General features: G+C 44.3%; 1 protein-coding gene across 1 annotated transcript in view; it reads right to left on the bottom strand.

Annotated features, from left to right (window-relative positions):
• npas3 (neuronal PAS domain protein 3) overlaps positions 1 to 12,685 on the bottom strand; it is a gene marked incomplete at both ends in the record, with an annotated part of 249,892 nt that overhangs the window by 9,340 nt on the left and 227,867 nt on the right. The window contains 3 exons of the mRNA XM_080849895.1: positions 1,628 to 1,734; positions 2,889 to 3,082; positions 6,983 to 7,101. Coding sequence (XP_080706021.1) covers positions 1,628 to 1,734; positions 2,889 to 3,082; positions 6,983 to 7,101 — 420 coding nt within the window. The remainder of the gene's footprint in view (positions 1 to 1,627; positions 1,735 to 2,888; positions 3,083 to 6,982; positions 7,102 to 12,685) is intronic.

Genomic DNA, 12,685 nt, shown 5'->3' with positions numbered 1-12,685 from the left:
AAATAATGGCTCCGGCTGCCTGGATGCTGCTCAGCTTGGTGTTTTTCCTATTTAAGCGCTCGTAACGCCACGCTGCGCTCTCAACACCACCGCCACCTCCAGCCCTGGCCATTCAATGTCAAGAGTTAAGACAGAGAGAGCGAGAGAGAGAGAGAGAGAGAGAGAGAGAGAGAGAGAGAGAGAGAGAGAGAGAGGAGTTTGTGTAGTGGGCCAATGATTTAAGATACTGAAATAGCATTCACACAGCCTCTCAACGATCAGCGCGAACCTCCTGCTGTTGATGCCACTGATGTGCACTCAAACAAGCTTTCCAAAAGGCCTCCTGCAAAGATGAACACCGCAGAGTCCAAAAGGGGGAGAGAAATCAGGATTAATGTCCAATTGGATGTGATCTCTTAAAATATAATAAAAAAAGAAAAAGAAAAGCAAAGCGCCACTCGGCTGAGAGAAAACACGAGGCAACTCTTCAGACGTGTTATCTCTTGCGGCTAGTGGGGTTTCTCCAGCCCCACTGTAAGTGCCATTACTCCGTCTCGGGGAGCTGATTCGTATCCCAGGCCTTTATTTTGACACTTGGTGGCCATCCCGGGGAGCGGGCGGGCGAGGGCTCTTGTCGGCGGCGGCGGCCGCTCGTGGAGAGGCCATTCTCTGGGATTATGGGAGCTGTCACATCGGCACACCATTACGCTGAAGTGCCACGCTGACACCCATTATAATAACTTTGTAATAGAACAGCCTGTGCTCTTGCTGCACTTCTGCTCTCTCTCCCCCTCCCTCCTTTCTCTCTCTGGATCTGTCTATCCTTTTTTCTTTCATGCAAGGAGCTCAAACCCAAGGTGGCAGTGATTGGTGTGTGTGTGTGTGTGTGTGTGTGTGTGTGTGTGTGTGTGTGTGTGTGTGTGTGTGTGTGAGAGAGTGCAGATTGGGCTGAGAACACTCAGGGCCGGTGAGGTGTCATCGTCATTGAAATCAATCAGTGGAGATGACTGCCAGGAACTCGCGTAAATTTAGGCACACTTAGGCCCACGAGGAGTGCTAGCTTAGGTGCAAAGCTGAGTATGTTAACAGCCTGTTGAAGAAGAGGTCTCGTCTTCCTCATTATGTTCCAACACTGAACCAATTGGATTATGCAGGACCTTCAAATCCTTCAAAAGAATAACATTCCTTGGTGTGAAAAAAAAAATCCTATTTCTAGAGGAATTTCCAACATGCAATTAATTCTCAAGGGTTCTTAGAGACCAAGAGTGCATTTGTAAGCCTGCCCTCAATAGACTCATTCCACATGTTCTTAATTATACTTTTTGACACATGTTTACGGAGTTCTCACTTTCTTGCAGGAACTGACAGTGTAATGCTGAACACCAGATGATGACTTGATACCTGTTTTTTCTGCTTGGCGTTACCAATTTCCTTCTGGTGGCACATAATTACACGGCGGCTCGTTAACACCGCCAGCCTATTAGCAAACTATTCCGCTTGTGAGGGGAAATGAAACAGAGAATCCGACCGCTTGCTCTGTGTGATGTAGACCATTATGTCTTTCTCCCTGCCTCTCGCAGTGTGTCGGCAGCAGCCTGGGGGCCTGGCCGGTGTGTTAGCGCGTTAGCACGTGGCCTGGGATACTCACAGTCCAGATGGCACTGCCGGATGCCCTCCACGTCCTCCGCGTGGATGAAGTGGTAGCATCTCTTCCCCACGATGTCCACTGCCGTCAGGTCCATGTAGTCGCTAACTCTGAACAGGAAAAGAAAAGGAGATTTTCAGCATCTGGGCTGTGTGCGCAGAGTGAAGTCGTTTCAATTCTCCTCTGTTCGAGAGTGCGGAGACACTTTTACCGGACACACTGAGGTGTGAAGCTAATGAAAGCACTGATAACACACTCAGATGCATAGACAGTGTGGGGTAATGGTTCTGCTGAACTCTCGTCCAGATTCCCGCGGCTTGATGGTTAACGCCTAAACTGTCTATTACTTCAGAATATTTTCACAGACTACTTTGTTCATCCAGTGTGATGTCTTTTCCAATCTTCAGGCTTGAGACAGTTCTTGGAGACATCCAATCATATGGCTCCAATTACACAATACTGTGCAGAACCTGTTCCATCTCCATTTAAAAAAAAAAAAAAAAGGACTTTTGTTTCCCATAGAAAATGATCATTGCTCTGAGGCATAACACAAGGCATAATCTTAAGTAAAACAAATATACCTTTTTATACATTTATGAATTTTATTGGTAAAATGCCCCCCAGTTTTACTCGCAAACCGGATTTTTATATCCACCGAAACACAGAGAGCCAACAAAATATCCATCAGTTTATTAAATATAATGAAGTTTCCTGATGGAAACACATGTGTAATGTGCAGCAATCTATATGCAGCTCCAGGATGAAATAAAGCAGCACATTTCCACTGAAAGGCTGGGTTATGGCAATTGAAGTAAAACTAAAGTCAAAGGAGTTGAAGTTGCAGATTTAAGCGTTACATTTAAATAAAACCTCCCGTATATGTGCTTAAAGTACCCAGACATTCATCTTAATTTCACCCAGCAGGAAGTGATACTGTGAGGATGGACCCTCTGTCCTGCCTGCAGATAAGGGCTGTGTTTCCCAAAAGCATTGTTGAAGAGAAGAACAACCATCGTTAAATGATAGTGAGACCTCTCTCTCTCTCTCGCTCTCACTCTCTCTCTCTCTCTCTCTCTCTCTCTCTCGCTCTAACTCTCACTCTCTCTTTTAGATATAGTGTCTTAGTTATCATGCTGGTTGTTCAATGACACTTTCGTGAAACATGGGACTGGACCAGGATTTCACTTCATACCATACATCCTGGCCTTAATACAGTAAAACACGAAACAGTACTCTGAGCATTCTAAACGTGCCTCCACTTTACCTGTTTTCACAGTAGATGATGTTGAGGTCCATGTTGACCCGTGTCACAAACATCTGGCAGTCGATGCGCACCTCGTTGATGGTGGGAGGGGGCAGGGCATGTGCCACCACCACCATGCCAATGATCTGATTGGGCACAGACCGACCATGGGTCAGAGCCATCCTTATCCTCAGTCTGCCTGTGACGTGAATCACCTGAGCAATGAAGACAGGAAGAAACACAGAGAGAGAGAGAGAGAGAAAGAGAGAGAGCGATGAATGGGGAAGAAAAAAGGAAAATAGAAGAAAGAAAAATGGGGGAAAATAAGAGAAGAATTGGAGGATTTAGAACACAGAAATGCATTGCAAATCAGCGTAGTCACACAGCTCGAGGGCGACTCATTAAGTCGACTATGATTCATTTTGTAATGTATATCTAAATATAACACAACCACTATATATCACGAAAATAAGGTGAGGATAGGATGTGTGTGTATGTGCTTTCTCCCCTCTGTTGCTTCCTCTCTGCAACGACAGGGATGGAGAAAAAAAAGCGCAAAGGAAACTAATAACCTATTTCTCGCTTTAAAGTTTTTGCAAAAAGCTTTAAAGTCTTTGTAGCCTCAGTATCGCCCAGAGGAGGAATTGACTGGATAGGCAGGGCACACTGTACTTTCAGATCCATCCATATTAATCAGGCCAGGGAAAAGCCAGCAGGAATTGTTTTGTAGTTTTTTTTTCTTTCACCCCCAAACACACACACACACACACACGTGCACGCGCACTCGCACACGCACACACACACGCACACACACACACACACACACACACACAGCCTTTTCATAGCTTCACCTCAGAGACTGCTGAGATGCCATTAACATCATTGGTGCGGACAGAAGCCCTACACGTTCGGGCGCCTGGGCCACAGGGGAGCTTTGATGCCCATGCCCTCTCCACCTGGGACGCGCCAACCCCAAACTGTGGCACTAAGACATGGGCAGGGGGAAAGACTTCTCCCCCGGTCTTACATGAGGTGCCTTTGAGAACTAACATCATGCAAAGGCCCCTTCAAATGTTGAGGTGATGGGAAAAAGAGGAGCTCCAGGACTGTAGAATTACATTTTGAGACTCAGAAATCAAGACAAGTTGAAAAAAAGGACAAAGTAATTTGAGATAACAACAAATGTATTATTGTTGACTTTAATGTCAGTTAGAGCTTAGGTTTTGAAATATTTATTTATGGGTAGCAGAGAAACAAATCTGTGGCCAAGACTGAATAAATTGAATGAAATTCAAAAGTGGAGAGTGCTATTTCGTTTTTTTTTAGTGAAATTTAAAACAAGAACTCAAGCAAGTGCTTTTAGACTACAGCTGATGATGTGCTCTACCTTTCACATGTGGGGAGCACAGAGAAAGTGCCTGGAAGCATAAGGGAGCAAACTAGCAGCAGCAGCAGGCACAGCTAAATGTGATGTGATGAACTGGGATAAAACGTTTCAGGCAGTAAGAGACCTGGGAGCAGCTAGCTATGGGTTGAGTGATCCACACAGATCTGCAGTGCTCTCTCTCTCTCTCTCTCTTTCTCTCTTTCTCTCTCTTTCTCTTTCTCTCTCTCTACCTCTTGTGCTCTGTGCGCTCACATAAATGAACAGCACGTGCACACACACACACACACACTTGACAGGCAACTAACTCACTTCAATAAGATGTCAGTGCACAACACAGAGCGAGAAGAAGACGTCCGATTATTGCTTGATGAAATATAAAACAATGACTAGGCTTTCCTTTTTTTCCTCCACTGCTCTCGGTAAATACTGCAACACTCCAGAGAACACGATCGCATGCAAAAGACCTGAAGAGCTCCCTCGAACGGGCATTAAGCACTCCCGACTTAAATAAATAAACATTCAAATGTATTAAAAACATACAAAATGGAAATTATCTTTTCAGAAGCCCAAAGCTGGGGGGCATCAAAAGTTAGTTTGAAAATACAACTTTTGAAGTAATTGCCACAAAGCGTGCGTCGGCCGCGAATTGCTGCAGGAGTGCTCTTGGCAAGAACATCATAAGCCCCGGCGAAAACATTAAATATGCTCAAGCAGCCAAATGCAAACTGACACGGCCAGGGTTTCTCAACGGCTGCTCCGCAAGCCAGAGGAATAGCATATCTCAATTTAATACCAGCCAACATAACAAAGGGATCAATTTTTATAATTCATGGTTCAGCACACAATGCTCTCTCTCCCCATCTCCCTCTCCTCTCCCTCTTTCTCCCTCTCTCTTCCCCTCTCTCTCTCCCTCTCTCTTCCCCTCTTGCCCTGCCTCCCCGCCTGTCTCTGCCAGTGAATATAGAGGAGGTATACATAAGAAATCAGATTCATCTGTTTGCCGGGGGGATTCTCTGGAGTGCTTTTGAAATGTGATACAGCACAAATAATGATGGAGAACCTTTACATGAGTGCATCGGACGAGGCGGGGAGAGAGGAGTAGAGCGGGGCGGGGGGTTGAGGTGAGGTGAGGCTGGGAGGGGAGGGGAGGAGGAGGAAAGGGGAGCTGGAGATCTATTTAAAAAAGATGGGCTTAAGCCTCAACGAGGAATTCACTTTGATTTGACCTCCACGCTGGAGAGGGACGGGGATAAGCAGGAATGATGCGAAACACCGCCGCCGTCTGCGGATGGTGCCGAGCGGCCTGGCGACCACGAAATGGCACGGCACGACTCTGCATTGGCGGCAAGCGAAAATGTATATCCCCTGTATTATGTAACAACACAAGTGTTGACTTAATTTAAAGTAAATGTAATAAGAGCTGTCCTTGTCTGGCCGGTAATGTATGCGCACATGCATGCGTGAATATTTATGCGTCTCTGCCACCAATCCCTCCACTTCATGGGTATTTGCATCAAACATATGACTGGGTGGCTGGACTAGACGGAGAGATGGAGATGGAGAGGGGGAGAGATGAAGAGAGAGTGAGAGAGAAGGGGGAATGAGAGTGTGTGAGAGAAAGAGAGATGGAGGAGGAGGAGGAGGAGGAGGAGGAGGAGGAGGTAGAAGCTGAGATGGAAGACATTTGGCTGCTCTTTCTCTCGGAGGGAGGCTCATGGTTTCTGTTTCTTGCCTGGGAGCACCAATAGGAAATTCCTGCAGTGACAGGTTCATTCTGCAGTTGTTTGTATATTGTTATACGTATATATATATATATACAGTATAATGTGAGTGCATGTATAAGCAGTTCATAATGCCTCATAATCAATAAGAAGTGACATAAACCTGCAACTTATTATTAATAAATGTAGAATTTTACATAACCCATAAAAATTACGTACATTTTTTTGTTGATGCCAACGTACTTAACTTAAGTTAATGAAAAAAATCCAAAACAATTCCCCTCAACGAGCCTGCAACGGTTCAAAGTTTTATCCTTTCCCCCCATTTCCCTTGAAGTACCTGTCTACCAGTGCTTCCCAGCAGGAGCGGGAGAGGGGAGCCTGTCTTAGGGTAAAGCCTGTGTGATGCAGGGATGCCCCATGCAGGCGAGCTGGAGATGGAGCTGGTGTGAAACAGCAGGACGCAGCGGATCGCTCCTGCTCTTCACCGCTAGATGTAATCTGGCCTAATCCCACTCCTCTCACTCCTCTCCTCTCTCCTGCTAAACCACTGAGCTCAGACTATCACCAACCCCGCTGCATGTGTGAAGAAGAGGGTGGTTCAAAGTATTCAGAATCTCATCATAAAGACTTTAGGAGGATCTTTAGGAGGAAACTTTGTCAATATATGTGTGCAATTCTGTGATATCTAAACACACTTTATGAATGCTACTGCACACACACACACAATCAGAGACACGTAGAAAACACACGTACACAGGTCCAATCCTCCCACTTTACCTTAGTATGAAGGCAAAGTTGAAGAACTCTATTTCAAGGATAGCAATAGGGCATTCATCCACTGACGCTTCCTGGGTGCATCTCAATATTGCACTTAAATATGATACATTAAAGTGGACAACTAGCGTTCATTGGTTGATTCCTTCACTCATTCCCTTGCATTCATTCCTAAAAAATAGGGTTCCTAGCGGTTTGATCCCATCATGCACTCTTTGGCCATAGCCTACCTTATAGCCCGATGACTTGATGTGGACGCCTCTCTTGGTCAGGGTGGACTTCATTCGGATAAAGAAAGAACGTTCCAGGGTGTTATCTGGCGCCAACAGACTTGGGCTGGTAGACTCTACTGCATAGAAAAGACACACACACACACACACACACACACACACACACACACACACACACACACACACACACACACACACACAAATCCAATTACTTTACATTACCTGTCCAATGCATTGGTGTGCAAAAGAACCCTGGAGAGGAGGGGGATATTAAAAGAGAAGGCTGCAGAGATGCGCTGTAATAACTTCTCATTGAGTTTCTATCATCTGTGGCTCGCTGTCTAATGGAAAAGCACATCTCAGTAAAGAAACACAATGCCAATAAATGTTTGACAAGGTTTTAATTATCACCGCTAATAACAAACGATGTATGCTTCGTCTAATGCGATAATTGCCTCAAACTCTTTGATGGGAAGTTCAATACCTTTTAAAAAGTAACAGGCATACTTTCTCTTTCTTTGCTCCCTGCATGGCCCCATGGATTGATATAAACCCGTTCCTAAATTGTCAACAAACAACCATCTCTCTCATCCTCCCTGATGTTTGGATCTGGATTAGCAGTTAACTCTCTTTATCGGAGAAGCGATATGCACTTCTTTAAAGCTCAACGATTTTAAACTCCACAGTCTCATGTAAAGTTGTTCAAAGTCACAACCAAGCATTGAGTATGCCATCTATTCATAGAACACACACAGGCACAAATTACACAACAATAAGAACAACAGCCAAATTGATTGTATTTGATGCGATGTTGGGCTTCTTGTGATGTGAAACCCAGGTGTAATATTGTTCACGAGTAAAGCCATTTGCCTGATAGAGGCTTAACAGAATGCACACCACTGAATATGTCATGCCCTTAGACCATTGACCTATCCTCTCACTCAGCTGATCCTAAGCAACAGTAGGGAAACAATGTGATAAGAAAGGTGTATATGTTTGTGTGTGTGTGTGTGTGTGTGTGTGTGTGTGTGTGTGTGTGTATATGTGTGCGCATGAGTGTATGTGGTTGTAAGTGTTGGTATGTGTGCGTTTGCGTGTGTGTGTTTGCGTGTGTGTCTGTGTGTATATGTGTGCGCATGAGTGTATGTAAGTGTTAGTGTGTGTGTATATGTGTGTGTGTGTGTGTGTGTGTATGTGTGCGCATGAGTGTATGTTGGTGTTAGTGTTGGGGTGTGTGTGTGTGTTTGCTTGTGTGTGTGTGTATACGTGTGTGGTGGTGTGTGTATATGTGTGCGCATGAGTGCATGTGGGTGTGTGTGTGTGTGTGTGTGTGTGTGTGTGTGTGTGGGGGGGGGGGGGGGGGGGTATGTTTTGAAGGTGTGGACAGAGCTGGGAGATTAAAGTGAAATGGGATTACTAACAGGACACCTGGAAAATCCAGTTTTCTGCTGCTCTGCATATGACAAGGCTACAGTGACTTTGGGTTTGGAGGAGAAGACTGAAGACGAGAGAAAGACAGAGACGAAGAGGTGGCGTATGAGAAAGAGAAGGAGCATAAGAAGAAGGAGAAGAAAGAGAGAGACAAAGCGATCAGATCGAGGGGTGTGTGCGTGTCTGTCTGCCCCTTTCTTTCATCCCTCTGTCTCTTCCTCTCTCTCTCACACTCATTCTCTCTTTTTTTGAAGAGGACATGAATTAAATGTCATTTAAAATCTAACTAGCCCTTTATCACTCTGGGGAAAAGCAGAGCCATGTTATATTTAGTCATTTCATTTCTTCTGATTAAATATGAATTACGCTGAAATTTTTCTCATCATCCAGCACAGCAGAAATACGCCAACAGCTTTTTAACAAACTGTATAAGCACAAACTTGGAGCTCGGAGAGAGTTTAATTCGCCTCTCTAATCCAATCACATCAACCTTATTTCTCTTATCACAGATTCCCATTTTGAATTAAATGAGCTCATTAGTTTTAATCAAAGGCTGCGAGATCAAAACTTACACTTAAATGCTTCAGATGGGAACTGTCAGTCAGACGCTGGCTTGTGTTTGACTAAGGCACGAGATCAGAGGCGCCCTCTGAAGTAAGGGCCTTTTTTGTTAGGGGGCAGACGGGCCGCCGGGTTGTAAGAGACGGGCGCGGCGCTCGGCTGGTGCCGGGTTGGGCTGAGTGGGTCCAACCATGCCACTGTTTGGCACAGCCGGGGTCACTGGTTATGCCACAGGCGGCGGCAGCTAAGAATGCATATTTGCTTTCTGGGAAAAAAATGACGACAACGTGTCTCATAAGGAGCAACTCACCAAGTCTAGGAATAAAAAATGACAAATAACTTTATCCTCAGTAAATGATGAACCACTGTCATAAGGTGTTGCATAAGGTCGTATTACTGTTATAAGGCGTGGCAATATAAAAGGCATGGTCACACTTTACATTAAACACAATGCTTTAGGGTTGGGTTCAGGCCTGGAGGTGGAATCAGGGTGAGGACATGCTACCCACATGCTGGTCCTCACTGATAATGAATGTTACACGCTGTTCTTAATTGTATAATTGCAATGTAACAAGGGCACTGTCGAGCGCTGACCTGTTACATGACAGAGGAATGCAGGACTGTGGAGTAAGGACCCGGAGCCAATAGGAGAGTATGTCAAGCAGGGCATTCAATTCTGACTGCGGCACTGCTGTTGCAGTAGACCCACTGACTACCCGATCACTCTGGACAATGGACATCCCACTTCACCGTTGGCTGTGTTTAGTGAGTGAATGACTATGCTGGTTGTGGGGGAGGTATATGAACAAGAATCACAAGAATATCCTTGAGTTACACAGTCGCTCAAAGTAGATGTCAATAATGCAACGCAGACAGCTGACATGTCTTTCTGGATTTTCTTTATTGCCTCTAATTCGGGGCTTTACATCTGAGAAACCCAACCCATGTGCTCTTTTAAGAGTAAGAGGAGGAGAAAGCCACACAAGACATAAAAAGCAAAATTATTGTGTGTGTCTGTTTGGATGGGTGGTGTATGTATGTGTGTATAAAGATCAGCATATCTAAATAGTAATTAATACTAATATGGCTGTACAGTTCCCATGAACATTAAATCCATGAGAAAGTTTCCCTTATAAAAAAATGGAATAATTTTAGTAAGAACATTTCATCTATTTCAGTCTTTACAGCTGATGGTAATACTATGTATGCTTATTATCTTCAGAGACACTGTAAAGTGCTTATAAATAGAGCCAGAGCACAGAGATGCCGTAAAAATATTTACAATCAAACTTGTAAATCAGTGACCTTTGAGAATGTGGCCTTACCCAAATCACTCGCCACAATGTATTTTAAGGCTGACAACCTAAAATCTCCCTGAACCAACCTCTAAGTCCGTTTTTCCAATAAAAAAAAATCCCAATATTTCAGGAGGAGGAAATTATTTGTGCACGGCCATTAATTTACGGGTTGGAGAGGACAGCGGAATTCATTTTCCTGATGAAGCCTCTCGGACGGCGTCTGTCGGAGAGGTAAGCGATGAGATTTTAAAAGTATTACTTTAAGTGTTGATGAGTGTTGAGCATCAATAACTAGGCCTGGCACTGCCTCTGGCCCTTTCACTTTCCCACTGCATTACCTCCTGCACAACGCAGTACAGTATGCCTGATACAAAGTGCCAGGACTCAACCTCTGCTACTGCTGCATGACTTATAGGTCCCACGACAGCACGCCTGCTCTAGCTAATATCCCTCCATTTACATTTATATAAATATTAGTACCAATTCAGGAGGTTGAGCATTTAGTGCACACATAAATCAGAATGTTGCGTGGTGAGCTACAGCTTTCATATGTGCCTGTGCGTGCACACTTACATATGCATAAATACACACACACACAGTGTCTCTCTCTCTCACACACACACACACAAACACAGTGTCTCTCTCTCTCTCTCTCACTCACACACACACACACACACACACACACACACACACACACACACACACACACACACACACACACACACACACACACACACACACACACACACACACACACACACACACACACACACACACACACTTGCCTCTATGCCATCTCAGACCAGAGGGCTTCCTGTCGGCCCTGCTGATGAATGAGGGAATCTTTCTACATTAGTAATGATGTATACGGCCAGGCGCTGCAGCACTAATTGGAAGGCACTGCTGGGTAGCCTCATATGGAGTTACTGCATGCTGTATGGTGGTCATTTTTCAACTTGCTTTGAAGCTGTGTGTGTGTGTGTGTGTGTGTGTGTGTGTGTGTGTGTGTGTGTGTGTGTGTGTGTGTGTGTGTGTGTGTGTGCGAGTTAAAGAGAGAGCGCATTGCCTTACAGTCCCCTATATAGGAGCCATCACTTGGAAACCTATTCTGAATAGCATGTCAATAAACAATGACTGTTAAAAATGCTGAAATGTGTTTAGAGAAGCTAATTGTGTTATCCAAGCAGGACAGCACCTCTTCTCCGATCGATCAACCTTTCTGTGGATGAGCAGGTCAGATTAGACATCCACCTCAAGGATTAATTACGCAGGATGATGTTGTTATCATCAGCACTGTCGCCCTGGTATGCTACATACGATTGCTTCACGTAAAATATATCAGCATATTACCTCCTTGTGAAAAAATATTTTAATGGCACCATCATGGAGTACATATCACGTTGACACGTTGTTTTTGTTGACATGTTGTTTTTGTTGACATGTTGTCTTTGTTGACATGTTGTCTTTGTTGACATGGCAAGTAATCCAGATGTCCCCTGTACTGAGACATCATACAATTCAACGAAACCGTAGACACCACACACAATAAAGAGTGATGGGTAGGGGTACACTACTCTTGCAGCTCAGACTGTAAACTGTTTAAGAACTGACTATGCATTTGAGGTAAACTGAGCAAGTGACGGCTACAGGTTACACATGCAGATGCACTTATGACTACAAGCAGAAATGTAATTGTTTTTTAAAATCCTGTCACAAAAGTAAACAAATTAGTAAAGATGCCCAATTCTGAACACATCATTAAACAGGAATAGGCCGATCAAAGAGCTTTAAAAAGCAAAAAAGCAAACCACTTACATGTGATTAAAGCACATTCTTGCAAATGACAGGCCCCCTTCCTGAGTGAAAGCCTATATGACAGCGACAAATTCCTCAAATGAAAGCGGCGGTAAACACAGGCGAACACGCCTGTTCTCTGTGAAGTTATGCATCTCTTCAACAGAGATCACAGCCCTGAGTCAGCAATCAGCATGTCAAGGTGTAATTACAGCCGGAAATGGAGTCGTGCATTTATGGCTAAATGGCAGGATTACAGGAAGGCAATAACCATAAACAGAAGATATCAATTAAGGGGCGCAAACACACAATGAAAAAAAAAAGCGAGCGCTTCACCCGAGATGGAGGGGGATGATTGAGCTGGAGGTGGCACATGATTTCTAAAAGTGCTCTAATTGAAGTGTATTTCTCTTAAATAGAGATGTAAGCTTTTTAAATCTGAGTGTCATGCGCTCCAAATAGGCCTATTTTCTACATCATTAAAATATCGGGTCATGCTCACTTGAAACGAGGGACTGTGAAACTGTTCATTTTTCAAAAAAGAAATGTTAGGTTGAGAGAGTGTATGGTAGTATCCTTGAGAAGCCAAATTCATCTTACGGCGCTTTATAACAGTGTA

The sequence above is a fragment of the Sprattus sprattus genome (assembly GCF_963457725.1).
Source record: "Sprattus sprattus genome assembly, chromosome: 13".
Classification (NCBI taxonomy): domain Eukaryota; kingdom Metazoa; phylum Chordata; class Actinopteri; order Clupeiformes; family Clupeidae; genus Sprattus; species Sprattus sprattus.
Note: the sequence above shows the minus strand (reverse complement) of the source record. Positions and strands in the feature narration are given on the sequence as shown.